Source organism: Lontra canadensis, unplaced genomic scaffold, assembly GCF_010015895.1.
Source record: "Lontra canadensis isolate GAN:19392208 unplaced genomic scaffold, GSC_riverotter_1.0 scaffold7, whole genome shotgun sequence".
NCBI lineage: Eukaryota > Metazoa > Chordata > Mammalia > Carnivora > Mustelidae > Lontra > Lontra canadensis.
Genome location: NW_022631001.1, coordinates 25,846,232 through 25,874,165, shown reverse-complemented (window position 1 = coordinate 25,874,165; position 27,934 = coordinate 25,846,232). Strand labels below are relative to the sequence as shown.

Below are 27,934 nucleotides of genomic sequence, written 5' to 3'. Positions count from 1 at the left end.
TGCCAGCCAGCATGTCCCTCACTGCTCCATGCCCAGGCCTCCTCATCCACCATCTGCCTCATACCGTAAGCCCCATAGTATGGTAGAGAACTGGTCCAGGGTGTACCCAAACAGTCTGTGACTCTCCTAGAAGAGGAGCTACGCACGAGTGGTGGGGGCTCCAGTAGCCGAGGAGTTCTAAAGAGCTTTAGCTGGCCCCAATTCTGTCTCCCCCATCCCCGTGCACAGTATCTGGAAATAGCCCCATGGGACAGGGTTGGTAGAAAGAAATAGATTTATTCTCATGTACAAAGCGGTCAGCCCACGGGACCATATACAACAGTTGCACAGAATCCTAGAAAAACGCATCTCTCTAAAGGCAACTCAGAATAGGTAAGGCAGGTGGACCCCCTCCCCCCACCCCACAACACATATAGAACAACACAGAGAAGGGAGAAGCCAGCAGCCGGGCTGACCCAAGAGGCCCGGCCCTATGGGGTACTCCCAAGCCCCAGGGCACGGGTAGATATGGCCTTGAAGAAGATAGGAGCCCTGCTAGGGCTAAGGCAGCCCTCTCTGGCTGCAGGGAGGGGGAAGGGACTTAGGCTAAGAGGGGGGACACTCAGGGGGCCCCTGAGGGACTCAGGGTCGGCTCTCTGCCCTAGGGTTGCAGGGACATTCCACGGCTTCTCCTGGGACTCCACAGAGCCAAGGGGACTTTGATCTAAAAGGGGTCTTAGAAAATGGATTGTCTCACTCTCCTGTCTCACCCACACAAGGGAAGTCACTTGCCCAGGGTCACACAGTCAGGAGGAAGCATTATTGACTCAACTGGCACCTGTCTTCCAGCCCCAGGCGCCTTCCTGCCCATCATTCCCATCCTGCTTTCTTCCTGAGCCGCCTCTGCCCAGAGCCCTGAGCTGGCCCTCTGGCAGCTTCTGTGTGGGGCCCGGGCAGCTCACCAGTTCCCAATGCTCACCACAATTATAGTGGCGATCCTTAGGGTCACCTTCAGCCTCGTGGCTATTTCTAGCCATCCAGCAGAATTAATGACCGTTTCTAAGACCCACTCCCTGTCACTGAGATGTCCCACTTCCTAGTTGCAGGAGAACCCTGGAAGAGGGAAGAGGGCCAGATCAGGTGAAGCAGGAATGGGGCCCAGGAGAAACCATCCGGGCTGCCTCAGAAGGACTTGCCAAGATGTGGTCAGGGCCGCAGAGCGGGTCCCGCTGCTTCTCAGTACCCCCTGTGCTCTCAGAGGGCAAATGACAAAGTCTTGGTGAGGCTGGAAGTCTTGCTTCCATTATACAGACAAGAAAGCTGAGGCCCAGGAAGGTCGGTGCTTGCCCAGGGTCGCACGGTTAAGTCCTGGATTAGAACCTAGGACCTGTGGCTCTGGTCCCAGGACACGGGGGCCAAGCCAGTGCAGGGCTGTTAAGAGGAGGCCTGGGCAAGGAAGGGTCCCCGGGCAGGGCTCATTCAGCATCAAGGCTGCAGCAGCCGTTGATGGGGGCCCTGGTGCCATCCAGCTCAGGCACCTCATACTCCTCGTCCAAGAAGTCCAGCGAGTTGTTGCTCGGGAGGCCGCGGATGGTGAACTTGTGAGACACCTTGGTCCAGTGCTCACGGTTAGAGGCCACGCGCTCGTACAGCTCTGCCGCCTTGGGGAACAGGTCCTGCAGCAGCCTGGGGGTGCAAGGGCGCAGGGGCAGGGCAGAAGTCAGACTGTGAGTAGCAAGGGCAATGCGGGCTATCCCGCAGGTGGAACTTGCACCTGAGTGTGAGGCCTGGGACGGGATGCTCAAGGAGAACATGAAGTGAAGGCCTCATGTAAGGGCCAGAAAAGGATGGCTGGGCCCAGAGGCCGCCCGGTACGTCAGCTGGAGCTTGGAAGCCCAGTCCCTGGGTCTGCCGCAGCCAGCCCCATCCCCTAGGCAGCCGCCCCGCCCCCCCCGCCATCGCCCCCGAAGTCTCTCACTTGTAGATGGGCATTGCGATGTGCTCCATGAAGCTGATCTGCAGCTCAGGGATATAGGCCTTCTCCCGGTCCATCATCTCCATCGGCCTGTTGCCCATGGCCTTCTCCTGTAGGCAGCAAGTTGTCAGGCCTGGCCCCTTCTCCCTCAGTCAGGCACCAGGAAGAAACTAACCCAGCCCTTCCCAGTCCCAGGCCTGGGACCCTCCCCGCAACCTGGACACCCAGGGTTATGCCCCACATACCAAGTCTCCCTGGGAGAAGAACTCTTTGTAGATCAGCTCCTGAAAGGCCAGCACTCTCGTCACACTCTGTGCATGAGCTCTGTCTACGTGAGCTCCTCTACAGCTCATTCCCAAGATGGCAAACTGAGGCAGCCCTCAGCCCCACCTCAGGCCCAGTTTGGCAGGGGGACAGCCCCAGATGGGATCAAGTGGCTGCATTCCGGCCCCCCTTCCACCAGCCACTGACTTGCTGTGTGACACCCAGTGAGTCCATGCCCCTCTTTGAATCTCCCCATCTGTCACCCTGAACTGATCTAGGTTTCTGTCTCCCCAAAACTGAGCCAGACTGAGCTTGGTCCAGAGAGGGTGTCTGGGCCACAGGAGCCACACAGAACTGGGCAGGCAGCTTCTCAGGGAGGGGCAGCACTTACAGCAATCTTCCTGGTCGTCTTCCAGCCCTTGGTCTGGTCAGAGAGGTCACAGGAGGTCATAAGGAGGCAGAGGAGGAGGCTGTGGTGCTGCTTGTTGGTCCGGTCATAACCTACTGTTGGGGAGAGGATGGGGTCAAGGACCCAGGCCCCTCTGTCTGAGGGCAAGACCCCAGGGCCCCACCCTCCATGCATGGCTCAGGAAATCCAGCACCCTGGATGGGAGCCAAAGGGCTGGGTGCTGGATCTGCCTGGGTCTGGTGCCTCGATGCTGGGCAGGGGGGCAGGGGGTGTCTAAGCCCCTGGAGCTGCTCTACAGGCACATCACCCTCTTGGTGGTCCTTCCCCAACCCCAAGGCCTGGGGTTAACAGCAGGCACCTTCAGCCATCTTCTGGAGGTCTTTGAAGATGCGAAGGTGATGGGCCAGGTCGGTGGCCAAGATGATGTCCCGCATCAGGTCCAGCATACGCTGATAGTCCTGGGCCGGGGTGGGGGGAGTGTCAAGGCCTCCTGCCAGACACCCCCACCCACTCCCTCGGCTCCTTCCCCTGACCCCATTACCTTCCGGGAGAAGTGGTCGAAGATGTTGCAACCATGGGTGTTGAGGATGGCGATGGCCTGAGCAAAGTGGTGTCTCTGGGGATCAGGGAGAGGAAAGATGGGGTCCCAGTGGGGACTGCGGGCACTGTTTACCACTGAACCCAAGAGAGGTAGCAGGCCCAGTACAGCTCCAGCCCCCCAAGGTGAGCACAGCAGGCAGACGCAGGGAGTCTGGGGACCTGGTTCCCATTTTGGGCTCTGTTGCAGGCCTCTGTGTGGCCCTGGGCAAGTCCCTGCAGGCCCTGAGCCTCAGGTCCCTCAGCTGTCACATGGAGGGACACAACCAGGCAAGCTCTGAGAGCCTCTCAAACTGGAGTGATTCTGAAATGATCCCCCAGAGTCCTAGACACTAATTCATGCAGCGAACATTTGTTTGCTGACAAAGAAAGGCAGTGATGAGGAGAGGGCAAGGCCCCTGTCTCTAGATGCTGACAGGCTGTCACTCGGAGGAGCAGCAGGCTTAGCCCAGGGCACAGCGGGCAAAAGCAGGGCTGCCAGGCGGCCGCCTGGGAGGGAGTGAGCCCCTTGTCTCCCAGGGGCATGCAAGCAGGGGCAGTCTCCAGAGGGGTGTTGTGGGGTGGGGGGGGCAGTGTGGGGCAAGGTGACCTTGAAAATTTGACTTCTACTGTGTGCCAAGCCCTGTGCCAAGGGCAGAGAATTCAGAGACGTCTCAGATTTTGTCCCTGCCCCAAGGAGCTTCCATCTGGGGGGTGGACAGACCCAGTTCAAACAACCTAAGGCAAAACTGGGAGTGACGGGCGCAGAGCCATCCTAGGCCTGGTGGGGAGCGGGATGCACAGGGCATTCCCAGACACACAAAGAGAAACATGCCAAATACAAGTCCTCCCTGTGCAAACCTGGGCTCGGGCAGAATCCGAAGGCTGACTCACACCCCCATCCACACCGGCACCTCTCCACACCCATCCAGCCAAAGGAACCAGACATGCCCTGGGCGCGGGGGTGGTGACAGTCCGCAGGGCCTGTCTGGAGAGCAGGACTTGGGAATAGGAGCAGCTGGGTCACAGTCTAACTACATAAGTCACCAGCCTTAAGAGGATCATGGGTACAGGGATATTAGGTAGAACGATGGTACCTCCATGACAGAGCCCTCGGAGCTGTAGAGCGCAGCCAGCACAGATTTCTGGAAGAACCCCGGAAATCTCCATCACTCTTCACATCCAGATGTAAGTGCCTGCCACATTAGGCTAGGCATTGCCCTGTCCTCCCCGCCCCTTACAACTCTCCTATCTTAGAGCCCTTGCAAAGCCTCAAGGAACCTCCTCCCAGCTCTAAACCAGCTCCTGGTCTCAGCAGCTCCCACCTCCCCTCAGGATGCAGGGCTGAGACTCCCAGACACCCCCAGGAGGGTGCCCCCTATGGGGAGGGCAGAGTCTCACCGAGGCCACCTGGAAGGAGTTGTTTGTGCCTCTGTGGTCCAGGTCATGACACATGCAGGAAATAAACAAGGCGAAGATCTCGATATCCCTGGTTGGGAGGCAGCAGGGAGAGGGAGATCAGCCCCCTCCCACACAGCCAGAGGAAGAATGGCTGCATGAGTTGTCTGGGAGCCACCAGACAGGAGCTCGGGACACCTGGGTCCCCTTCCTGGAAAGCAGCCCTGATTTGGAGTTTCATAGGCTCATTGTTCCAGGTGTATGTGACTGTGAGCAAGTCCCATTGGAAAACAGGACTATGCAACCTTCGTCACGACACCCTTAGGAGGATCCCTTAGGAGGTGGTGCATGTTGGGGGCCTGCCACAATGGGAAGGGGACTCCAGCGGCAGCCAGACATTGGTGGGGAGGAGAGGTTGGTGCAGCCACTCACTCGAGGTAGTTGGAGAGCTCCAGATTCTTGTAGAGCAGGTAGCAGAAGTGGGAGACAGAAAAGGCGTGCATCCAGTTGTGGTAGGGGGGATCCCGGTAGCCCTTCTTCACCATCAGACAGAACCTGGGGGGAGGAGAGAGAGCAGCAGAGGGGCCTCAGGCTCTCCTCCTCCAGGAAGCCCTTCAGGGTCTGCCTTGCCCCATTCCTTTCCTTTACTCATGGTCCCAGGGGCTGGGAATTGCCCCACTCCGACACACCGGGCCACTCCCAGTCATCCTCAGAGACCCCTTCCCAGAGTGCTGGGGCAATGGATATGAGAGTAGAGGACAGAGTGGGGCAAAGCCCGGGGCTCCCCGCCCGTGGAGGGGAAAGCTGGGGTGCACACCGGGCCAGAGTCGGGCAGTCGATTTTGTAGTTGTTGATGAAATTCATGTCCTGCAGCATGCTCAGAATGGCCTGGAGAGAGCAAAAGGGGGGGACCAGAAGGACTGTGAGTTTTGAAATGACTCCCCTGCCGTGGGCCTTCTTGAAGCCTACAGAACTTTGGAATCTCAGAGCTTTAGATCTAAACCAGAGAACCATCAAAAGAACAACAACAACAACAAAAACCCCCAAAAACCAAAAACCCAGAGAACCACGAAATGGAAGAGCCAAGCATTCTCAGAGCCATGAGCTTTCAGAAATGGGATCTAATAATTCTTGTAACCAAGTTCACACAAAATCTTAGAAAACCAGGGAGGGCCTGCTAACCCTGAGACCACACGCCCTGGACATTGATGGTTCTGGAGCAGCCTTAGGCGGTCATCCAGTCCAGCCCCTGAGCCCTGGGAAGGCCCCGTGGTCCATGCTGGAAGACGACATGCCCACTCCATCTCCAAGGGAGGCTCTCTAGTCTTTGGTGATGACTGTCTTGCCAGAAAGCTCCTGTCCAAGTCTAACTTAAATCTCTGGCTGACATCCTCCACCTCTTAACAGTCATATGCGGAAGGGTCTGCTCACCATGGAAGTGTCATCCTCGGGCAGAGAGCGAGGGGTGTAGGTGAAACTGGCAAAGTTGGAGTCAATGGCAGCCACAGGCTGGATTCCGTCATGGAGGAGTTTGGTGTATTCATCATCAGAGACCTAGAGGGGACCAACCAGGGTGTTAGAGGATGGCCTCCACCTCCACCCAGTGTCCTCATCCTCAAAATCCCATAGTGGGGGGACCCCCACCCAAAATGCACCCTCACTGGGCAAGAGATCCCCATTGTCCAGCCCACCCACTGTGCCTCCTTGCCAGTGAGAACCCCCATCTGTAACAGCCTTTCGTGAAGGAATACCCCTTCACGATACCCCCCAAATAACGCCAGCCTTTCACAGACACTAACTTGAGGGTTCCTTCCTTCAGGGGGAATGTCCCAGAGTCTAACCTCAGTCCTTCCAACCACAGCTTTGACCCTACCCACAAAGTCTGGGACCCTTTGATTTGGACATAGGTGAGAGGAAAATGACCACCACACACTTTGAACTAAAGCCTGGGACCATTTTTCTGACACTGAGTCCGGGAATGAGATAGGCTATCAGCAGACTGTGGGGGACTGTAGGACCACAGTACCTAGGAGAGCTGGCGGAGGGCCCTGAGTGAGCTTCCTAGCCTTCAGTGATTTTTAAGGTGGGAGTTCTCCCCAGATGTGGGGAACATCAGGCTGAACCAAGTTGCTCCCTGGGCTGGGTCCTGCTGCCAGCCTTGGGGCTAAACCAGAACCTGCTTGAAAGAGGATGCCTTGAAGGAAAGCAGGAGAACAGGAGGCTTGCCATTGCTCTGGGTCTATTCTTATCTTTAAGAGAGGGCAATCAGAAAACCCAGGCTGGTCCTGGGCCCCTGAGGAACTGGGAGGCAGGGAAGAAACAGGTGGGTTGCAGGAAACCCTGGGATCCTGAGAAGAAGGACAGAGACTCTGTGTAGGCCTCACCTTCATGTGGTACATCATCATCTCGTTGGCTAGGTGGCTGCGATACTGGGCCTCATTCACTTTCTTGTATAGGAGAGACTGGGGGAGAGAGGGAAAGATGGGGCTCAAGCAAAGTGGCTATGAAATCTTAGAATGCCCAGGACAGGGACAAAGGGGTCAGACAGAACCCCCTTCCTGTCCCATGCTGACCCAAGTCCAAGCCTTCAAGCTCCAGCCCAGAGTAGGGAGCACCCTCCGACTCCCCCCGCAAACCTCCCTCCCCTTGCTCCTCCTCCCCAGGTCTTCTTGGCATTTGATCTGGCACTTTGCACCCCCTCCTGAGCCTGCCCCAGTCTTCAGTCACGGAGTCTGAGTCCCAAAGCAGGGAAAGAGAAGCAAGGAAGTGGGAGAGCCTCAGGAACCTAGTGGTTGGCTTCCCTGAGCCAGAACTGCCAATTCTGGACAATGAGACCCAACGTTTCCCAAAAAGAAGCTAACCAGGGCCTTGGGTTGAGGTTGCTTTGGGAAGGGATGGGGGCAATAATGACAACTGGAGTCTTCCCTGATCCTAGAAGGCTAACAGGACAAGATAGTATATAGTAACAGTATCCTGATTTTCAGATGGGAAACAGGCCAGAGGTGACCAGCAGGCACTGTAGGCTGTACAGTGACCCAGAGCAGAACTCCGAGTCACAGACCCGTGCTCTGGACAAAGTCAATGAGGAGAGGATAACAGAAGATCCTCCACTGGCTCTAGGCCCTGTCCCCACTCACATGGGCTATGCTGATGCCACAGTAGATGGAGAAGGCTGTCGCCAAGTCCTCATCGAACTTGCTGAACCATGGTCCGTTAATCTTGTTCACCAGCTCGGCCACACCGATGACCTCTGGGGACCAGAGAGGGGCTAGCACCAGCCGGTGGGTGTGTCCGGTGGCGTCTGCCTTCCCAGGGTGTCCTCAAGGGACTTCCGGGCCTGGGTAACCGCAAGGCCTTTCTGCTGTAGGACTCTAGGACGGTGGGGAAGGGTCGCCAACCCTCCGCTCGGCTCCGCCCCATCCTGCTCAGGCCCCGCCCCGCCCCGCTTCCCGGAGCCGCCCGGAGCTCGCACCCTGGTTCTCATTCTTGATGGGGAAGCAGAGGATGTTGCGCGTGCGGAAGCCCGTGCTGTCGTCCACGCCGCGGTAGAAAAGCGGGTGCGCGTACGCGTCTGGGATGTTCAGGATCTGGCCGGTGGTTGCCACGTGGCCCGCAATGCCCTGGTCAGCCGGGATGCGGATCTCGTAGCTCTGCCGCGGCGGTAACCGAGTAGGGAGGAAGTCAGCGGCCCGCCAGGGAGCGGACCGTGGACTGTCCCTTCTGCTCCCTCGCCGCCCTGCGGACTCCTGGCTGCCAGAACTACGGCCACACCCGCCCTTCGCGCGGCCGCGCCTCACCTCGTCATCCACCACACCCCCGTCGAACACCTTGGCCACCAGCTCATTCTGGTCCAGCAGGAACACGGAGCAGCTGTGGGGAGATAGCCTCAGTCCACAGCGCCCTGACACCCCTCTCTGACCACCCCCCCCCACACACTTCTCACGACTTAGGGCAAAGCCCAGACTTCTGAAGCCTGGAAGGTGTGCTCCGTTACGAGACCCTCTGGAGGGTTGGTTGACTTCAGACATAAATTCATCCCAATGATTTTTTTTCCTCCTTGTAGCGGCTACTGTGTGCCAGGCACTGTGTTAGGAGCTGGGGATCCGTGGGCAGCAAAGGGACCCCCCCCTCCACTGTCATTGGACGTTACTAGTAAGGGACACAAGCATGAAATAAAGGATCATACAAAACATGACAGGGTCCCACAAGGAGGCAGTTGGGGGGAGGGGAGAGGGAAAAGGAAAAAGGGGATGAGGCCTGAGGACTGGGGCCTCTGCTTCCCCACCCTGAGGTAGATTCGCTTACATCTCAGCATTGCTGAGGTTTCTGGCCTCTGTGATGATCTCCTGGAGCAGGACAGAGACATCATCTGTGGGTGGGAGAAGCGTGGACGGCAGTGATGAGACCAGGCTAGAGTGCCAAGAACAAGCCTTCTCACCTTTCCTCCCCAAAACGCCTACCCCCACTCCCACCCCACAGCTGGGCATGGAGGAGGACAGTTCACTCACCCAGGTGAGTGAATAGGTTCTTTGCTACTTGGAGAAGAGCCTGGAATGGAGAGAATGAAGATCGTAGGGGTTGGCGTTGCAGAGGGTTCCCCTTCTCCAGCCCCCTGCCTCCAATGTTTCCTGAGTCTTCTCATTCCTCCTCTCGGGCTCTCTGGTCATGCTGGAGACTGGCAGAGTCTAATTATATCATCTGGCTACCAACTGAAGGAGTGGGAAGTACAGCCCCAGTGAAGGAGCACAGTAGTCTGGAGTCTCAGGCTCTCCCTAACATCGGGCTAACGCTGCCCAGATGTTGCTGTAGTACCCAAGTTGAACACTAGAGGACGATCGCACACAGCGCCTGCAGCCAGCAACGGGCTGGCCTGAGGAGCCACTGACCCACCTCCCTCTTTAAGAAGCCTCCAGGGCACTAGGTAGCTAACCTTCCTGCCATCAGTCCAGAAAGACAGGGGCTTTTCCCTATGAGTGATGCTCTGGGGCTGAGAGCTGGGTGACTTCATCTCCAAGAGAGGCTCATAGTGGGTGACTCACCTGGCACTCACACTTGAGCTTTTGCTCCTTCTGGAAGGCCAGGGTGCTGGTGAGCACAGTGCTTGTGTAGTGGAAGCAGTGCTGGATCACACGCTCATCCTGGTCCGTGAACCTGGGGCAGGGGGGCAGGGGTCACCAGAGAGGCAGTGGACAGCAGTCTTTGGTCTTCCCTCCCTGTTTCTCCTTGCTTCCATTTCCCCAGGAAGTCCACTCAGAGACGCATGAGCTAAACATCACTCCCTTCTACCCGGGCTGCTCGCGGCATAGGCAGCTGAGGCCAGCTTCCCACTCAGACTGGGGGCTTTCTGAGGGGAAGGCTCTAATCTCCCTCAGACCAAAATGTGTTTTCCTCCTCAAACTATTGTTTCTTGAAGCCAGAGCTATGTCCCCTTCCACTGACTTCGGATTTATCCAAACTGAGGTTGGGTCTCCCCCCTCAGACTAGACACTTGCTTGGGCCAGAGCTGGGTATTCTCCTGCTCTTTCCCAGGGGCCACCAGCCTCAGAGAGGGGCAGTGGTCCCACCCTGTCTTGTCCAACTTCTTTCACTGTCCTACTCTTCCAACTCTGCAGGCTGTGATTTGGTGCCGCCATAAATTCTAACGTGGCTGTGAGGAGGAGCCCATCTCTCTCAGAGCTAGCTCCCATTTGGCAAGATGGCCCCTGGTCCTGCTGAGGTCATTCAATCTGGCCACCAAGTGACAGGGAGTTCTGTGGGGCTGGATGGACCAAGCTAGGGAGGATCTGCGCTGGAGACATGGGTTAGCCTCTCCAAGTGGGGGCCTTAGGAATGAGGGGGAGAAGCATGCCTCTGAGATCTTGACCTCTCAGCCCCCAGATTTCCCTGCCTAGGCTTCTCCCCATTTTATGGCCGGTCTCGGTGCTCCTTTGCCAGGGTATCCCTCACTCCTGCTGGCTGCCTCATGCTTTGGGTCTAGATCCCTGTCCCCACCACCCTGTATCCTCTCCCCACCTTCCCTAGCACAGCATGTGAGTTCCCTCAGTCTGGTCCCGCTCACCTCTGTCCCCATATCTATGGGTGTCTCTCAGACTAAGCCTTACTGAGATCCTCATCATTCTGAGAAAACCTCAGGCTCTTTCACACCTTCACGCTTTTCCCCACACTGTTCGCTCTGCCTAGAATACCTTTCCCACCCTCCTCCCTCTCTGCCCTGAAAATAAACTTCAAATCTTGAAGGCAGGGACCATGACTGTGTCACCCAGTGCAGAACTGGTGCCAGAGAGATAAATGGGAGGTGTCTGCTAAGTGCTTTAACTGTATTCTATGTCTGCCCTGGCCACCAGCCCCCTCACGCTCCCAGCTCAAGGGACTCTGGGGTCCCTGTTCTTTGGGCTCCAGGCAGCTTGTCTGCCATCCCTGCTCTGAGCAGAACCCCACCTTGTCTCATACACTCATTCAGCACTTACTCCCTGAAATGTGTGGGACCCAGAGATGGCTACAGAGCTGTCACCAAGCCCCATCTCATTTCCCTTCTGATGCCACCTCTCCTCCAGGTCTAAGGCCATCTTAGAGCCCAGTCCCCCAGCCAGCAGCCAGAGGTCACAGCCCCTGTTGAACCCCCTCTCTCTGTACTCCCCTCCCGAGGGACCTTTCTGAGGCCATCTGAGCAGTCCAGGGCTGGACACAGTAGGTGCCCGATGTGTGCTTGCTAAACGATGTAAATGCTCCCACCAGTAGGACGCCAAGCACTGATGACACAGATCCCACACCCTCCCTGCCTCAGCGGGTTCTGCTTCAGCCCCATCTTCACTTCCCCAGGCCTAGCTGCCCTGCCTGCAGAGCTCTGCGCTGGCAGGTCCTGCTCCTCAGGCCTACGACTCCCAGATCTCTGCCTCACCCTTGCAGACACCATGCCCAGGCTTTCTGACATCTCAGTCATCTCAACATCCCCAGTGTCCACTTTCTGCAGGACCTACAGCCCTGACTGCTTGCTGGAGCCCCAGGGGCCAAGCATTTTGTCAGTATGTCCGTATCCTGGAATCAGGACTCACCTCCCACCCGCCTGCTCTTCCCTCCCTGTGCGACTCAGGCACAGTCTGAGAGAGCAGTGGACCACATGTGGCAGCACTCACATACGGAGCCTATGCCCAGGACAGACACAGCTCCCTGGTCACGGCACCGTTTCTCACTCAGTTAACCTCCATGCTCAGCCCACTCTTGCAGGCAGCTCTTACCAAGTAATGAGCTGGAGTAGGACATGAAATCTATTTACAATTCCACTTCTAGACCCCAAATCTGACCTCAGTTCTTGAGAATAGCTTCCTAAGCCTCTTTACCTGACTCTGCCCTTCCCACCACTGTTTTCTAGGATTCTTAGAGCTGCCCTGTCAGTGTCTCTACAGCTTATCCCAGCCCCCCACCTCTTCCCTTTAGCCCCTGTCCACAGTGTCAGTGGCGCACTCTGGGTCCCAGAGAGTTCACCCATCCCAGAGCTCACCACCCTTCATCAGGGCAGTTTCCAGCAGAAGTGCCAAAAGAGGGTGAAGGCAAGTGGGGGAAAGGCCAGTTCTCTCTAAGAGTAGATAATCCAAACTAGAGGAAGTGGGCAAAAGAAGGGGAACTGACTTGGACCTCAACATGATTTTATTTTTATTTTTTTTAAGATTTTATTTATTTATCTGACAGAGAGAAAGACAGAGAGAGAGAAAAAGCACAAACAAGCAGGGGGAGCACCAGGCAGAGGGAGAAGGAGAAACAGGTTCCCTACTGAACAGGGAGCCCAATGTGGGGCTCGATCCCAGGGTCCTGGGATCATGACCTGAGCTGAAGGCAGATGCTTAATGGACTGACCGACCCAGGTACCCCTCAACATGATTTTAAATAAGCCAACATGGGTGATGGAGAGTCACCAATGACCTGTATCTCAGCCAGAAGAAGCTGCAGCACCTTCAGAATCCCCTAGGCTCCTGCACCAACAAACCATATGGCCCACCACTGCTGGGACAGTGTCCCCTGCCTGGAGCCTTTCCCTCACTGTGGCCCTAGCAGAGCCCTGCCCAGCCTCTCAGCTCCACCTCCTGATCCACGTCATCCAACCAAGACTCACAGGTCTCCTCCAAGCTTGTTGAAGGCGCAGGCCAAGGCCACTACCTGGTCGGTGGCCCGGCTGATGACAGGGACGCAGAGCATGGCCTGCAGCTCACAGCCCAACATGCTCTGCAGCTGTTGCACATCCTCCTGCAAAGGGGAGGGGTGTCAGGGTGGGGATGGAAGGAGGGAATGTGCTTCGTCCCAATCCCACCACCACACTCCGCAACAGGCAATTCTAAGGGGCTCCTGGGGAATGGGAAGCACTAAACATGGGGGTGGCTTGGAAGAAAGTCCCTGGGGCTTGTCTCCCCCGTTCGCAAGCTGCCTTCTCCCAGAGACCCTGTCCCTTTGCCTCCTCCCCCCAGTCCGGCCAGTCCATGGCTTACAGAGGTGAGATCTTTCAGCTGGATAGACTTCTTATCTTCCACCACATGGCCCAGGCGCCCTGTGGTCAGCTGGGGAGTGAGGAGAGGCTGAGTCAGGGCTCGGCTCTCTCCAAGGTCAGGTGACCTCAGACTCAACCCCCCTCCCAAGTCTTTAAGTTCCAGCAACTTCTTCAGTAAATCCAAACAGTGGATAGAGTCAATACTGGGGAGTTGGGGTGGAAGGTGGGGTGGAGAGAAATTCTGCTCTTGACCAGAATCCCCTTCGGATGACATTAGGGTCTTCCCTAATTAGAAGAGAGGAAAGCAAACTCCACAGAGAGTGGAACTCAACAGATTCTAAGAGCCAAATCCAGAAATATTCCAACAGAAGTGAACTGGTCCCAAGTAAGCCTTTCTATAGATTGTAAGAGGTCTCTCCTAATGGATCCTGTTCATAACAGATTGTGATCTCTCATAACATTTCTAAATAGATTCCAAGATCCAGATGATTCCAGCAGATTCCAAGAGATTCTAGCAGAGATCCCTGTCTCTCTGGCCAGCTCCCTGGAGCCCCTCACTGGCCCTAACTCCTCCCACAGACTCCCAACACTGAGGATGGATGGGGGACTCACCGGAAAGCTGGTTTCCTCCTGTAGCACTTTATCTCCTATGACCTGAGGGGCAAAGTGGCGGCACCGGTTAAAGGGTGGGCAAGACTGTTCCCCTCGGAGACCTGGGTCCCCCACCCCCTCTCCAATCCACAGTGGACCTGGGCCCTCACCTTACAGGAAAGCTGGAGATTGTCCTCGGACACCAGCAGGAGGCAGCAGCGAGATGCCTGGGTTTCCTGCTGCAGCTGAGAGGCAGGGACCAAGGGAGCGGCTGACCGCGGATCTGGGGCCACCCCCACTCCCCACCCTCTCGCCTCTCCGAGGCTCCTCAGTAGGAGGAGGGGAGGGCGGGCGCCGGAATCTGATTGAGAAGGGTCCTAGGTCCCTGGAGGACCACCGGGGACAGGGTAGAAGCACGTGCACTCACGTATTGGAGGACTTTGAGCTGCAGGGAAGAGGCGTCCAGGTCGTAGAGTTCCCCTGCAGTGGGGAGGCGCGGAGCAGAGGGAAGACTCATCGACTCCCCCAGGGGTGCTCCACCTGCCGGCCCGGCCCGTAGACCTCCCTTCCACTTGCCACTCGGGTCCCCCATCCCGGGCGCGCCCCACCCCGTAGGCCCGTCGCTTCCAGGTTAGATCCCGTCGGGCCCCGGGACCCCGCCGGGTCCTCACCGCACAGCTGTAGGATCTTCCGGTCCTGGTCGGTGTACGCGACGCCGCCCTTCTGGTCTGCCGCCGCCGCCGCCACCGCCGCCGGGGGTTTCTGGACTACTTCGGAGGCCACGCCGAGCCCGCGCTGCTGCAAGGCCTGCACCCTTTGCAGGGCCACCAGGGTCTGGGACAAGCCGATTGGTCAGCGAGTCACTCGCCCCACCTGTACGACGCTCGCCGCTGCCTGGAGACCTTCGCCTTTGCTCCGTCGTCCTGCGGTGCTCGTTGCCCCCAACCCCGGTCCCAAACAATTCAGCCCTTAGCGCTCTACCCACCCGTGGGCTCCTAGTGCCCCAGGCGCATCCTTCAGTCCTTGAACAGCTAGGGACAGGATTTGTCCCCCTGGCTGGCCTCCAGGCTCTTACTAGACTGGGCGGGGTCAGATTTCTCCGCTTCTCTGGCACTCAGGGAGTTGGAAGGCCTTGTTAAAGTCACAAACTCCTGAAGTCTCAGGATCATTAAGTACATAGTCCTTCCTAAGTATTGACAAGGTATCTGACTTGCCTTATCTCACTGAACCATAAGCAAGTCCGTGCTATCTTTATCCTCATTTTCAGATGTGAAACTGAGGCCCAGAGAGGGTTAAGTGACTTGCTCAAAGAAGGTGGACAGGAACACAGGTCTGTCCAGTTCCCCAGCCAGATCATCTTCCTACCAGTTGTGGTGAGGTCTTCAGCAGCCCCCATCTTACCCGGCCCTACCCCCACTCACATGCTTCTCCACCGCCTGCAGGCTCCACTCTTCACTGTCGCTCAGCTGGCCACAGTGCACCTGAAAGAATATGAGAGGGGGACCACCTGTGACCTCCCCTAGGCTCCTGTCCCATGCCCAGCACACACCTGTCACCACCAACACATCCACACCCCAGTCTGTGGGCCTCAATGATAAGCCTATCCTTCTGACCAAGCAGATGGCGCCAGGAAAATCCCCTCCTCCAGGAAGCCTTCTAGGGCTAATCCAAAGAAAGATCTCTGCCTTTTCAGACACTGTCCCATTAACAGCACAACCCAGGTGTCCAGTGAGGGAAAGAGGGGGTGACCTTGGACCCCTTTCCATCTCCCAGCCCATGGAGCCCCTTAGGTGCTGATTATGGAATCAGTGGTATTAGCCTCAGCCCCCAGCTCCATACTTTCCAAGTTGAGGCTTGAGCTGCCCTTGAGTCTGCAGTGAGGGAAGAGTTTCAACATTTATGATGCATCTGCCGAGCCTAAAGAACTTGGGAGGAAGGTTGGGAGAATGGATGATGGAGTGATAAAGTGCTTGCCTCACACGTGTGGGATTCTCACCAGCCTGGAAGGCAAGCTTCCATCCTGCACATGAATCAAGGCCCAGAAAGGTTGTATTGCCTTGCGCATGGTCACACAGCAGAAAGTGGCAGAGTCTGGGAGAGCACCAATCACTCCCTCCCCTTGTCTGCTCATACCTTCCCCTCTCAGGATCCACCCTCAACCCTTCCACCCTCCATCATCTATCATCCAACTTCCCCGTGTCAATCATGAGGCATACCCTTAGCGCATCTTCTATACTTTGTGAACACTCTTCCCTGACCCCTGCATGGGGACTTGGTAAGAAAAATGGGGGGGGGGGTGGCAGTCTGGGAGCCCACAGCAGGTCCTGCCAGCTAGGCTCCCCACCTGCGTCACCAGCTTCCTGTGCCTACTCAGAGCTGCTTGCCACCTGCAGGGCTCCCCACAGTGACTGCACTGGGGTCCCTCCTTCATCCTCCCTCCCCACGCAGCAGCCCCCATCCGCCTCTGCTCTAGGTCCCCTGCCTGGAGCAGATGGAGAGGAGGAGCCCAACAGGTTCTCACAAAGCTCACAGTCTGGCTGGGGTGGGATGGAGTGGGGGATGCAATTGGTGGGGTGCAGAACCTCAGACCTGAGGAAGTAGGAGAGGGCAGATGGTGTCGGTGGGAACGTCAGAGTTGTGGGGGCTCCGAGGGGAAAGGCATTAGGGAGGCTTCAAGAACTGGCACTGAAGTATGGGGAGGACAGGTGGAACCTGAAGAGAGGGGACACTGCAGCCAGGGGTGTCCTGGCAGGGCTGGCTAAGAGGTGGCATGGGGATGGGAGGACCAGGGCAGGGGTAGGATCCATAGTGCCACAGGAGGAAGAGCCTTGAGTGCAAGGTGAAGGAATTGGACTTTAGCTTCACTGTACTGGGGATCCATGGCAGACTCTAGCATCTGTGGACCAAAGATGGTTGTTGAAGGTTAAGTTCTGGACGAAGTGCCACCATCTAGGACTCCCACAGGACAGGGAGTTGAAAGAGGCTGGGAGCATGCTTGATTTGTGTATGGCTTACATAAACATGTCAGTATGTTACTGTTAGTAGATGGGGGAGGCTATCCTTCTTATTCCTTCCACCTGGACCCGTCTCTCAGGAAAAGGGAAGATTGGGACCCCTCCAAGACTATGTGACATCCAGTTCCTGGGTTGACAACACAGCCTGGTGCCAACACAGAGTGGGGAGACCGAAGGAGAGCTTCAGAAGGCTGGAGACAGGGACGTTCTCCTGTACCCCTTGTACTCCTCCCACCCCCCAGCCCAGCGCAGCCTCCTGGGCTGCTTCAGCCCATCCCCACCCAGCCTATGCATGAGCCCACACACATTCTCCTGAAAAGCCTCAGCACCCGCCCCTACGCTCACTTTTCCATGGAGATGCTCAGGCGTGTGGGCACACGTGGAGTGGAGTCCCAGACTCAAAGGCATCCACACATCCACACCCACAGCATACACACCATCTATATGGGCACATTCAGATCCGTACACAGGACACCTGGGTTCACATAGCCAAGAGCCATGCACACACTCCTGCTCCCCCATAGGCAAACATACAATCACTAGCACTCACGCATGGCTTTTTGCTCACCCACAGGAACACACAATTGCAGCCTACTCTTGCTAAAAAGGGAGTGTGTCTGGGGCCCCGTGGGAACACTCAGTTGTGGGCACTGGGGCTGCAGAGAGGGTTGAAAGCCCAGCACAGCCCTCAAACCCCTCACCCTCACCAAGTTCAGTGTGGCTAGTCGCATGAACACATCGTCCTCAAATAAGGAGCCGGTGTGGCTGCCAGAGCGGGAAGGAAGCATGGGCACAAATCATGCATCCGATGCCAGAGACCAAGGGCCATCCTCTCCTGGGACTTCTCATCCCAGAACTAAGGAACAGAGCTAAGGACTCTTTGCACACGAAGAATCTGCTGTTCAGGCACCTTGAGCTGCAGACGCCCAGCACTCAGCCACACAGCCCTGCACCTGGCCGGCACAGTCCTCAGACAGCCCTCCACCCACAGTATCTCCATCAGGCACCAATATTCCTTGCAGGGCTCCCTGTTTCCTTGCCAGCATTTGCCATCATTTGCAATTCTATCCCTGTTTGGCTCACTTGTTTGATGTCTGTCTCCCGACAGCTCCAGGCTGTATGACCTGCGAAGCCAGGGGTCAGTCACTGCTCCGTTGGCAACACCTAGCACACCATGCCTGGCAATGCCCGAGAAATGGGTCTCCGACTGATAGATGGGCGGGAGGGTGGATGGACAGATGGAAGGATGGATAAATGGACACCAAGAGCAGAGAGTCTGAGAAAGGAGTGGGGCTTGTTGAGGACAGAGCTGGTGAATCAGCCCTCCCCAAATCTCTGCCCTGTGGCATCCCCTTTACCCTTCGGCCCTTTGCCGTCAGGATCTAGTTGTAGCTAGGAGGTCGGGGGCAGCCTGGGCCACCTCTGGAAGCTTGTGAGATCCAGGGGGACACAGGACCTAGCAGATGTGTATGCAATGGGGACAGGGGTGTCCTGGGGAATTGCACTTCTACCTGAGGCACAGGCTTGGAGGAGAGGCAGACTGAATAATTTAAGTACTTTTCAAGAGCTCTTAAAGAAAAAAAAAAAAAAAAAAAGAGCTTCCCGGGGCCTTTGAGGAGGTGGGAAGCTAGTTGTCGGGAACCTCTCCTGGCAACCAGAGCCCCAGGTGACATCTTGCTCAGCACCGTGCACCCCAAGCCTCAGCCTCACCAGGATCACTCTTCTCCCAACCACCCTTCTCCCCACCCTGCCTTGGTTCATGCTGTTTACTCCTAGAATATTCTTTCCCCTCTTCTCTGCCTGTCAACCTCCTACCTATGCTCCAAAGCCCTACTCAAATGCTACCTCCACTATGAGGCACCCCTTGGTGCTCCAGCCTCTGCCACCAGAGCACCTGCCAGCAGCATTTATTTCATTTGGCCAGTGGTCACCTGAGGCTGTGCCTGTCTTCCCCCAGATGGAGCTTCTAGAAGGCGCAAATGGGTCTCACTCCGCTCTCTGCCCCAGCACCCAGCCTGGATGCCCAGAGCAGGGTTTTCTAGGGTGTACTGAATGTGAGTAAGGCTGGCCGCCTCCCCTTCCGCAGCCCACAATACACATATACACACAGGCCTTTCTTCCCGCAGGTGAAGGCAGAAACCTGGACTCCGGGTCCAACCTGAGCCAAGCTGAGCTTCGGTCACGGCAGCCATTCTCCTGCCGGCAAGATGAAAAAACTCCGAACGTCCTCCTCTTGCTGGAGTGGCTTCCCTTCTGACCCAGCCCTCACTAGACAGCCACAGGAAATCCTTCTCGGGAACCTGGCACCCCCAGACTCTTCTCCCTCAACAGAGGTGGGCCACTGAGTTACCCCCTCCCACCGCCCACCTCTGCACATTGCCCCCAGCCCTGGGCCTCTTCCAAGCCACCCGCTCTGGCACAGATTGGGACCAAAAGAGGGAGGGAAGCCGCGCTGAGAAAGAACTCTGTGCCAACAGCAGATCCGTCCCCTGCGGGAACAGAAGCTGGGGGTGGGGGAGCAGCTTGCGGGAGAAACCGAGGGGCCGACGGCTCCCTCAGTCATGCAGATGGGGCGCCGAGGAGACCAAGCCAAGCACTCCTTCCTTCCTCTCCTCTTCCCCCTCTCCCCGCGGCCGGCCCCCACTCCCACTGCCCTCCCCTGCCAGCAGCTCCGGAAAGGTCAGGCGCCTCGGAAACCTTTAATTCCGTTTTAATGAGCTCGGGAGGAGTCCCACGGGCGCACGAGGACCCCTTCTTCATCTGTCCGCGCCCCCAGGTCTGAGCCTTATTGAGGTTGTGGCTGCCTCGGTGAAGCAGACCCCTCAATAATGGCCATTGGGGGGCGCCAACCCTCGGTTCCTAGGACAGGATGATTTGATTTATGGGAGAAGAGCCTGAAAGAGTGGCTGAACCAGCCCCACTAGGCTCAGCCAAGCTCGGCTGGTGGAGCAGAAAGCTGGTAAGCTCCGCCAGGGGGCAGCAGAGGGCAGGGGGAGCCTGGGCCTGGGTTCCCTGCCTGACTGCCCACCATCCCACTACCCCCGGCTCCCCCCCCACACACACACCCGCCTCGCCAAGCAGCGCATACCCCCTTTGCCGTTGAAACCCCTTCCCCTCCATTACCCCCTCCAGGAAGCCCACCCATCGTCGCCAGCATCAGCAGCGGGGCTGGATGCTTTCCCAGGCAGACCTTCCCAGTGGGCCCCCCTCATGCTCCTGAGCTCCAGCCACAGGAATCTGGCCGGCCTTCCCAAACTGGCTCTTTTTGTAGGCAACATGTCCATCCACTTTTCCTCAGTGTCTGTCAGGCCTTCTGTGGACACAGCCCCCTGCCCCTAACCCAGCAGGGAGGATGCCAAAGGTCAGTGTTGCACAGATAGCTCCAATCAGGCTGAGAAGTACAAGAGAGGCCTGTACATATCTCTGAATGTTGCTGACAGGGCCGATGATTTCGTCTTGCCCATTCAAGGTAAGGTGAAGAGCTGGGGTGTGGGAAAAACCCGGACTCCTCCCAGATCCCCATTTCCCCCACTCCAGTCCAGCTTGCTGCTCTACACACACACACACACACACACACACACACACCCAGAAAGGCTCTATCCCCTGTTCGTCCCTTGTTCCTCTCTCCCCCAATCCCACCCCACACTGTTCTTACCAAGATGACGGCTGCCACAGCCCCAGCCTCCTTGTCCACGAGCGGCATGACCAGCACTGAGGGGGAGAGGGCAATAAGGTGGTCCTGCGGGGCCAGTGAGGCTCAGAGATACAGAGCCAAGCCCCAGGGAGGGAGACAAAGACACAGAGAGGCTGGCACAGAGACACAGAGACACCCAGAGAGACGGGGGTCCTGAGGCGGCAACAGAACAACCACAGCAATGTCCCCTGCATGGAAGGAAGCCCCCTCACTTCAAAACTCTTCTATGAGCCCCACCCCCCAGCAACCCTGAGAGGGCAGGAAGCAGGTAAGGCTGAGCACCCCTATTTTACAGATTGGGAAACTGAGGTCCAGAAAGGGGAAGTGACTTGCCCAAGATCACACAGCAAGTCAGGTCTCCTGACTCCCAGTCTTGTGCACTTTCCACATCGAGACAGAGGACAGAGACCTAGAGAGACTGAGACACGAGGCAGAGAGACATGGCGGACAGGGGGCGTGGAGAGGAAGAGAAAGAAAAACAGAGACAGTGACAGAGAGAGCATGACAACAATGCAGCCCATCTAGCAATAGACACAAGCACATGATCACTGCGGCCACTGGCCACTGAGCCCTAGTATGTGGCAGGCCCTTAACATGCGTTATCTCATTTGCTCCTCCTCAAAACACCCCCTCAAGGCAGGTTCTCTCGTCCCCATTTTACATATCAGGAAATTGAGGCTCAGAGAGGTTAGTAGCACAACAGAGAGAGAATTAGATGGAGGAACTGCTGGAGACACAGAGCAAGAGAAAGAAGGAGACAGAGATGAAGACAGGGCTAGAAGACAGACGTGATCTGGGGAGCAGGGCCACAGTCCCTCCCTGCCCCTGCCCAGGTCCCAGCCCTTACCTTGGGTGTCAGGAGCCAGTGGAGCCATCAGCCTGGCCAACGGCTTCCCGGGCAGGTCTGTGGGGCCCAGTCCGCTGCAGCCCAGCCGCTTCTGGGAGACCACAGCCTCTCTGAAAAGGACACCCTCCCAGCTCTCAGTCCCCGGATCAAAAAGGAGCAGACCCCGACCTGAGGACACACAGCCGGCTCGACCCTGCACACCTGCAAGGATCTAGACAATCTGACCTGCTGTAGGGTGGACACAAGGAGGACACAAATAAAAGAGATGGGAACACTGACCTGCCACGTAGAGGGGCAGGCAGCCACAGTCTGGTCTCTGGTGCCCCTTGCTGGAACCCTGGGGCCCAGCACAGGTCCCCCAGAGCAAGTCAAGCAAGGGCTCAGAGCTAGGCTACCTAGCTCTGAAATCCTGCTGTGGCTACTACTTGACCTTGGGCAAGTGATCTACCTCTCTGAGCCTTCTAGGGAGAAAGAGTATGGAGGAAAGTAGAATCCTAACCATCTCTACCCTCAGAAAGCCCTTCTATACACCTGAAACTAGTGTAACACTGTGTGTCAATGATACTTCAATTAAAAGAAAAAAGAAAAAGAAAACATTCTAGAGCAATTTGTGGTGCTAAGCCCAGGAGGACTCCAGGGACAGCTGTCATGACTAAATTTTATCCTACATTCCCCATGTGCCATGCACAGTCCAAGCAACGCGTCTGGTTTAACTTGGAATTCCCAGAAATCCCATGAATTCAATATTATCATCATTTCCATTTTCAGGTGGAGGTTGAGAACATATCCAAGGTCCCAGGGCTAATACGTTGTAGAGTCAGGATTTGAACCCAGGCACTTGGCACCAGAGCCCATACTCCTAACTAATGTGCTCGAATCTTCCTAAAGACCTGAGGGGGGTGAGCTTCCAACGGGATTGGCATGAATGGGCGTAGCTGTGATGGAGGGGTGGGGAGGGGAGGTCGTTTAGGAAGAATGAGCTTCTATCTGCCCTCGCCACACATACTACCCTTCCCCTGGCCTCTAGCTCTTCCTGCTTAATTAAGTGCCTGATTTTTTACCAACTGTCCCTCCATGATGATTAAATGTCCTGGGTTCCTCATCCCTCATGCTGCCTCCACTTAATTGTGTTTGTAGGAACTGCCTGACCTGAAGAGAAGAGAAGCCTGGGGGCTGGGATGCCAGTGTGGGCATCCAGGGTCACTAAGGAGAGCCAAGGAAAGGCCAGATGAGGATAAGAGAGGCGGGGTGGCCTCCAAGTCTCCCCATCAGGTCGAGGCCTCTAGAGAAATCAAAGACAAAGAGGTTGCACCTCTTGGTAAAGGTCATGCAGCATTCTGAGCTGGATCCATTCACTCTTGGCCTCTTGATTCAGGATCTACAAGAACCAGTGGTGTCTCCTACCTTCTAGCCCTCATACCCTGGAAAATGAGGCTCCTGGAGAGCTAGTCTCCGGCTCTGCTCTGTCCAGCTGGGAATAGGGAATGGGAATCTAGGGCAGCAGGAGAGCAATGTAGCCACGTTTCCTGATGACTCAATTGCTGAAGACTGGGGCTTCCTGGAGGCAGGGGCTTGCCTCCACGACCCTCAGCCAAACCCCCTCTTACTGAGCTCACCCAGCCACTTGGCCTCCTGCAGTCTGGTTATTGGGCAACCACAAGATGGCGCTGGTCCTTATGTTGCTGGTCTGTAAACCAAGGGACTACATCTCCCTGACCCCTCACTCCCCCTTTCCCAACCTCCCAACCCCATGCCCAGACCAGAAGCTGCCTTCGCCTGGTGCTCCACCCCCCCACCCTGGGAGCCTGACAAAAGAGTCTATCCTCCGCCTTTCTTCTGCACAAAACTCCCTCTTCTGCGCTCATGGCCTCCTGACTCCAGGTCCCACTCTCATGAGCTCCAGACCCCTGATACCCAACAGCCTCCTGGAAGCCTGTCCTGGATGTCCCTGATGTCGTCAAAGGCACCCAGTCCCAATCTGCACTTGTTCTCTCCACCACATAAAGAGGCACAACCACCCACCAGGTCCCTTGTAAGCTTGTCCACAAACTGTCCCAGCTACCTCCCTCTTCCTCACCTCCCCCATCCAATGAGTGAATCACCTTCCATGCATCTCACAACTGTCCTGCTTGGCGTTAGTGTCAGAGAAGGCTTCCTGGAGGAGGCGATGCGGAGTTGGGTCCTAAAGAACATGCAGAGGTTTTCAAGGCAGACAGGAAGGGAGGTGCAAGCAGAGGGACCCGCATGTGTCGAGTTTAGTGTGGCTGGACAGCAGAGAGCAAGGCTGGACAGGGTCCTGAGGAGCTGGGCATGATCCTGAGGGCAGTGGGAGCCCCAGGATGGACTTGAGTAGGGGAAGGTGAAGGTCATGTTTGCTTTCAGCCTGATCAGTTTAACTGCTGGGTAAAACTCTCACTGGACAGGGAGAATCTGAGAGACTGAAAATGTCCTGGCAGTGAGGGCATCTAGTCTCTGTCGTCCCTGGACAGCAGAGGAGAGGCGGGGCTGGGGCAGATCAACCTTGACTGAGCCCAGATCTCTCACGGAGCACTGGGGCCTCTGAGGAGCCTAAACCCAGAGGAGTCCCCTCACCTTGGCACCTTGCTCTGCAATCTGTCCTCCCCAGCCTGGCCACATCCCACAGTCCCAGGCAGGTCTATGCTGGGCCATGCTTACCCCAGCCCACACCCATGCAAACCCTTCCTGGAACTGCTGTCCCCCTAGAGGTTTTAAAGATACCCATGGACTAGAAGGCAAATGGAAATGCCCAGGCTGAGTCTCCTCAAACCAGATGGGGGGTGAGGGCTTTGTCTATATTCACACCCCAGTTGTTCCTCCCTCACCTTAGGGTCCCCTCCCCCACCCTGCCTCCTCTCCCCTGCTGACTCCTCTGTCCTCCTACCCAGCTGCCAGGCTGATGGTGAGGGGTGAGGGGACTCCACGCCCGGGGGCCAGCTGTCCAGGTTGAAGGCTAATGACTCAGGTCTGGTGCCTGGGTGGTCATGGCTGCCCCAGTTACGATAAAGACAGATGGGCACAGAGTGGGGAGAGGAACAGGCGTGGACTTTATGACAGTTCCATCCCTTTAACAATTATTTGTTTAGTGGCAAGAGTAGAGAAAAAAGCTCTCTGTTGGGAGGGTCAATGGCCTGGAAAGAGCTGAGTGCCCAGGCCCCCTCCCACTCCTCTGAGCCCCGTCTTTGGTGAGGCCCCATCCCCTTTACTGAGCACCCCACTCCACCTCCCACCTCCCAGGGCCTCAACCTCACTCTGAATTTTCATCTCTCTTGGAGATAAATTATGATTCAATCCAGGACCTGGACCCTCTCCTCTCCCTCTCCCAGAATGTGAGACTCCAGAGACAGGGACAGACTATTCCATGTGTCCCTCGACACAAATCAGAGGAACACAGATTCTGCAGTGAAAGAGGACCAGGTCAGCTCTGAGGAAGAAATTTCTCAAGACTGGGCCCTGGGACCCCCAAATGGTAGCAGAGAGAGACAAGCAGCTGGGCTCTTGTGGGCGGGGGTGTCCCCATGGCATCTGAAAAGCCCCAGACTTCGCTGCAACCAGCAGCGGGTAATGAGAGGCTTGAAGATGGCAGGAGACACAATAAGAGGAGGAAGGCGGCAGGGCTGGGGACTGAAATAGGCTGGGAGATTGAAGGGGCACCAACATGAAGGCGACGAAGAGTTCCCGGAAGGCCCTTCTGCAGGCATTCTTCCAGGAGGCCCTCCCCTACAGCCCCTAGAATTCAGAGCTGGACCAGCCCTCGAACACCGCAGTCTTCCATCTTGCTGTCCCCCAGGAGCCGCCAGAGGCCCAGAGCAATTACTGGCCTAGGGTGGTGGTGGGGGGGTCTCAGCCACACCCTCCTGGATCCCAGGTCTCCTGGACGCCCAGCCCACGGTTCTTCTCGTGGAAAGACCTATCCCCGAGGGAGGCCACCACGGCCGGAACACCTTTTTTGGAAACTGGAGCTTCCTCAGGGATGGGGGCAATATGGAGCAGGCCTCCTAGAGCGCCTCCTGCTGGCCAGGAGAAATCAGGGAAGTATGGCTGGTTGAGATGGAGCCGCCCCAGGAAGGACTTTGCTCAGGAGAAGAGGGACTGAGGCAGCATGAGGGGGTAGGGAACCCAAACCACATTGTGGGGATGAAACTGGTGACCTGTGAGCCCACAGTGGAGGACAGTGGCACGAGGGGTCTCCCCATTCCCCCTGTTGTCCTCACACCACACTGAGCCTGTCCTCTTTCTCCCCGGGCCTTATCTGTCTTTATGACCCACCTCTATTCACACCTGCTGCTGTTTCCCAGCCCTGCCAGCCCTCCAGGGTTTCCTGGAGTGGTGCCCCCTCCACTGGGCACAGCCAGAGCCTCGGGCCCCACCTTTGGATGAAGCAGCTGTCCAGTCTCCCACTGGGGCCAGAATCACAGGGGTCACCACTGGAAGGACCCTGTACCCAGCCTCACCCATTTTATAGAAAAAAAAGACTGAAGTCGGAAGGGAAGTAAAAATTTTCTCAAGGTCACCCTGATGAGTAAATTGGGGCTTGGGGTGGAGGGCAATCAGCAACCACTGAGCTCAGACTTGTGCCAGGCACTGGGAGGAGCACTGGGCATCCAGGATCTCATCTCTTCAAAAGACAGCTGCTACTGTTATCTCTTCTAGGGAGAAGAAAACAGGCTTGGAAGTGGGCACAGGGAGTTAGGGAGGGGGCTGGGCTAGACTCCAGGCCCATCTGACTCCCATTTTGGTGCTCTTCCCTCTTCCGCATACCTAGCTAGGTCTTAGCCCTGGCCTTGGAGGTGGACTCAGTGCCAGATGTGGGGTTGGGGGTGTGACAAAGCACAGATTTCAGGAGAGAAGACTGACGTAAACCTTCACCCCTAATCCTTGCTGACCTGAATGAGTTTTGAACTCTGTGTCCCCTGGGATGCGGGCTGCCTCACTCCCCTGGCCCCTTGCTAGCCTCTTCCTGGGATTTCTGAGCCCAGTCTCACAGCAGGCGCTCACCTCCCCATCTCCACTGAACTCTGGGCTAATTGCATTGTAATACTCACTTTTAATTGCCTTCCACCACCACTCTCCCCTCTCCACTGTGGCCCCCTTATCTTTTCCAAAAGCTTTACTGAATCTGAAGGTAGTGGGTGGTGGTTGGGGGATCCTGAGAGGTGCAGAAGATCTGAGAGCTCTCCAAGATGCCTGGACGGCAGACCCCCACCCCACCCCTCCTCACAGCAGAAAGCCTCCGGGGAGCATTCTTGGGCTCAGAAGGGAGGGCAGACCCAGCAGGATGCTCCCTTCCTGCCTTCTGGGCCCTTGGTCCTGTGTCCCTCTCCCAGGAAGGCCTTCCCTGGCCACTAGAAGGAACCCTGCTGGGTGAAGCAAGATCATATATAAAGCAGAGTTCTTAGTAGTAGGGCTGCTGGCTCCGAAAAGGAAAGGGGATATTATAAGCATTCTTCTTCCATAAGATTCCGAAGACCTGCCAGTCCTCTCCTGCCATCTTACAGATGGGACAGTAGAAATCAGAGAGTGGCATGGCGTAGTCATTGAGGGAAGGAGCTGTCAGGAGATGGTGAAGAGGAGAGGGTCACCCACCACCCATCCCCTAGAGGAACAAAATGGGAGAACAGGATGTGAGAAGGCTCTGGCTTGTTGGAGAGGCCCCAGCCTCTCCGAGGGGGAAGGGCTGGAGAGAGAGGCCAGCGTCCTGGAATCCAGGGTCCCAAGTGTCAGGAGGGGCCTCAAGACTACCAGCATCCCCAGGACCAGGATCTCCAGCAGCCCCAAACAGCAATTATTTCCATGACCTCCGTGAAAGGAGGTCTTGCCATGTGTCTTGCTGGCTTTAGCTACCACCTGAAAAAGCCATATTCCTGGAGGCCTTGGCCTGTTGGAAAAGCCCTCCCCACCAGGGAGTAGAGTGCTGCCTTCTAGTAACACCCCACTGGTGCCCACTCAGCCCTCAGCTTACGACCTCGTGCTCCCTGGGCCCACAATGGCCTTGCGGTACTGAGAAGGCAGTGACCATGTCCTCTGCGGCCTGACCTCCTCTGGACCAGCAGTCCTGCCTGTCAACACTGTCTCATCTGACGAGCTCCACTTCCCCTGACTGTCCCCTGAATGGCCAGGAGCCAGGAGACTGTGTCCCAGGCCTGGCTCTATCACACACCAGATACGTGGCCTGGGACACATCTCGTGGTGGAAGATAAGGAGGCTGAATTCAATTTAGGCTCAGGAGTATCAGGGGACCATAGCACACCAGGCGTCCCACCCGTGTGCCTAAGGTCAGGGATTCCAACATTCCATCCTGACAAAAACAAAACCAGATGCTTAGCATTTCTAATAGAAGGCTTTTAAGGGCTTCACTTGTGTTAAACTTATTTGATCCTTGCAACAACCCTAGGAGATAAGTAACTATCATTATTGGCAGTTACAAACAAGAACCCTGAGGCCCAGAGAGGTTGAGTACCTTGCCCTAGGTTATACAGCTAGTAAAAGGGAAGTGGGATTTGAACCCAGGCACTGGGGCTCAGAACCCACAGCAGGACACCTGTCTCTGATCTCCCTGCTTGCGGACACTGGGTTGATACCATGTGCTCCCATAGGTCCCAGCATTCTGGGATTTGGTGAGAACCTCCGTGGCAGTTCTCAGAGCCTTCTAATGATAAACTCTAGCCCCGACCTTCTGAGAAGCTGTAGCAA

General features: G+C 56.5%; 1 protein-coding gene across 2 annotated transcripts in view; it reads right to left on the bottom strand.

The window, feature by feature from the left end:
- Nucleotides 1-1,065: 1,065 nt before the first annotated feature.
- The window catches only part of PDE2A (phosphodiesterase 2A), a 90,822-nt gene continuing 63,953 nt past the window's right edge, over nt 1,066-27,934 (bottom strand). Inside the window, exons 5-31 of one of the 2 annotated variants that reach the window (XM_032853182.1) lie at nt 21,224-21,333; nt 20,338-20,393; nt 15,090-15,149; nt 14,340-14,502; nt 14,096-14,148; nt 13,839-13,913; nt 13,690-13,731; nt 13,079-13,147; nt 12,709-12,839; nt 9,641-9,752; nt 9,110-9,149; nt 8,907-8,970; nt 8,399-8,471; nt 8,074-8,251; nt 7,739-7,851; nt 6,986-7,063; nt 6,033-6,155; nt 5,419-5,489; nt 5,034-5,156; nt 4,605-4,692; nt 4,301-4,348; nt 3,169-3,243; nt 2,986-3,085; nt 2,610-2,722; nt 2,200-2,238; nt 1,958-2,064; nt 1,066-1,665 (exon numbers count right to left, since the gene is read on the bottom strand). In XM_032853182.1, the coding sequence (XP_032709073.1) occupies nt 1,455-1,665; nt 1,958-2,064; nt 2,200-2,238; nt 2,610-2,722; nt 2,986-3,085; nt 3,169-3,243; nt 4,301-4,348; nt 4,605-4,692; nt 5,034-5,156; nt 5,419-5,489; nt 6,033-6,155; nt 6,986-7,063; nt 7,739-7,851; nt 8,074-8,251; nt 8,399-8,471; nt 8,907-8,970; nt 9,110-9,149; nt 9,641-9,752; nt 12,709-12,839; nt 13,079-13,147; nt 13,690-13,731; nt 13,839-13,913; nt 14,096-14,148; nt 14,340-14,502; nt 15,090-15,149; nt 20,338-20,393; nt 21,224-21,333 (2,515 nt within the window). In that variant the 3' untranslated portion in view covers nt 1,066-1,454. The remainder of the gene's footprint in view (nt 1,666-1,957; nt 2,065-2,199; nt 2,239-2,609; nt 2,723-2,985; nt 3,086-3,168; nt 3,244-4,300; nt 4,349-4,604; nt 4,693-5,033; nt 5,157-5,418; nt 5,490-6,032; nt 6,156-6,985; nt 7,064-7,738; nt 7,852-8,073; nt 8,252-8,398; nt 8,472-8,906; nt 8,971-9,109; nt 9,150-9,640; nt 9,753-12,708; nt 12,840-13,078; nt 13,148-13,689; nt 13,732-13,838; nt 13,914-14,095; nt 14,149-14,339; nt 14,503-15,089; nt 15,150-20,337; nt 20,394-21,223; nt 21,334-27,934) is intronic. The other variant, XM_032853183.1, reaches the window with a different exon arrangement.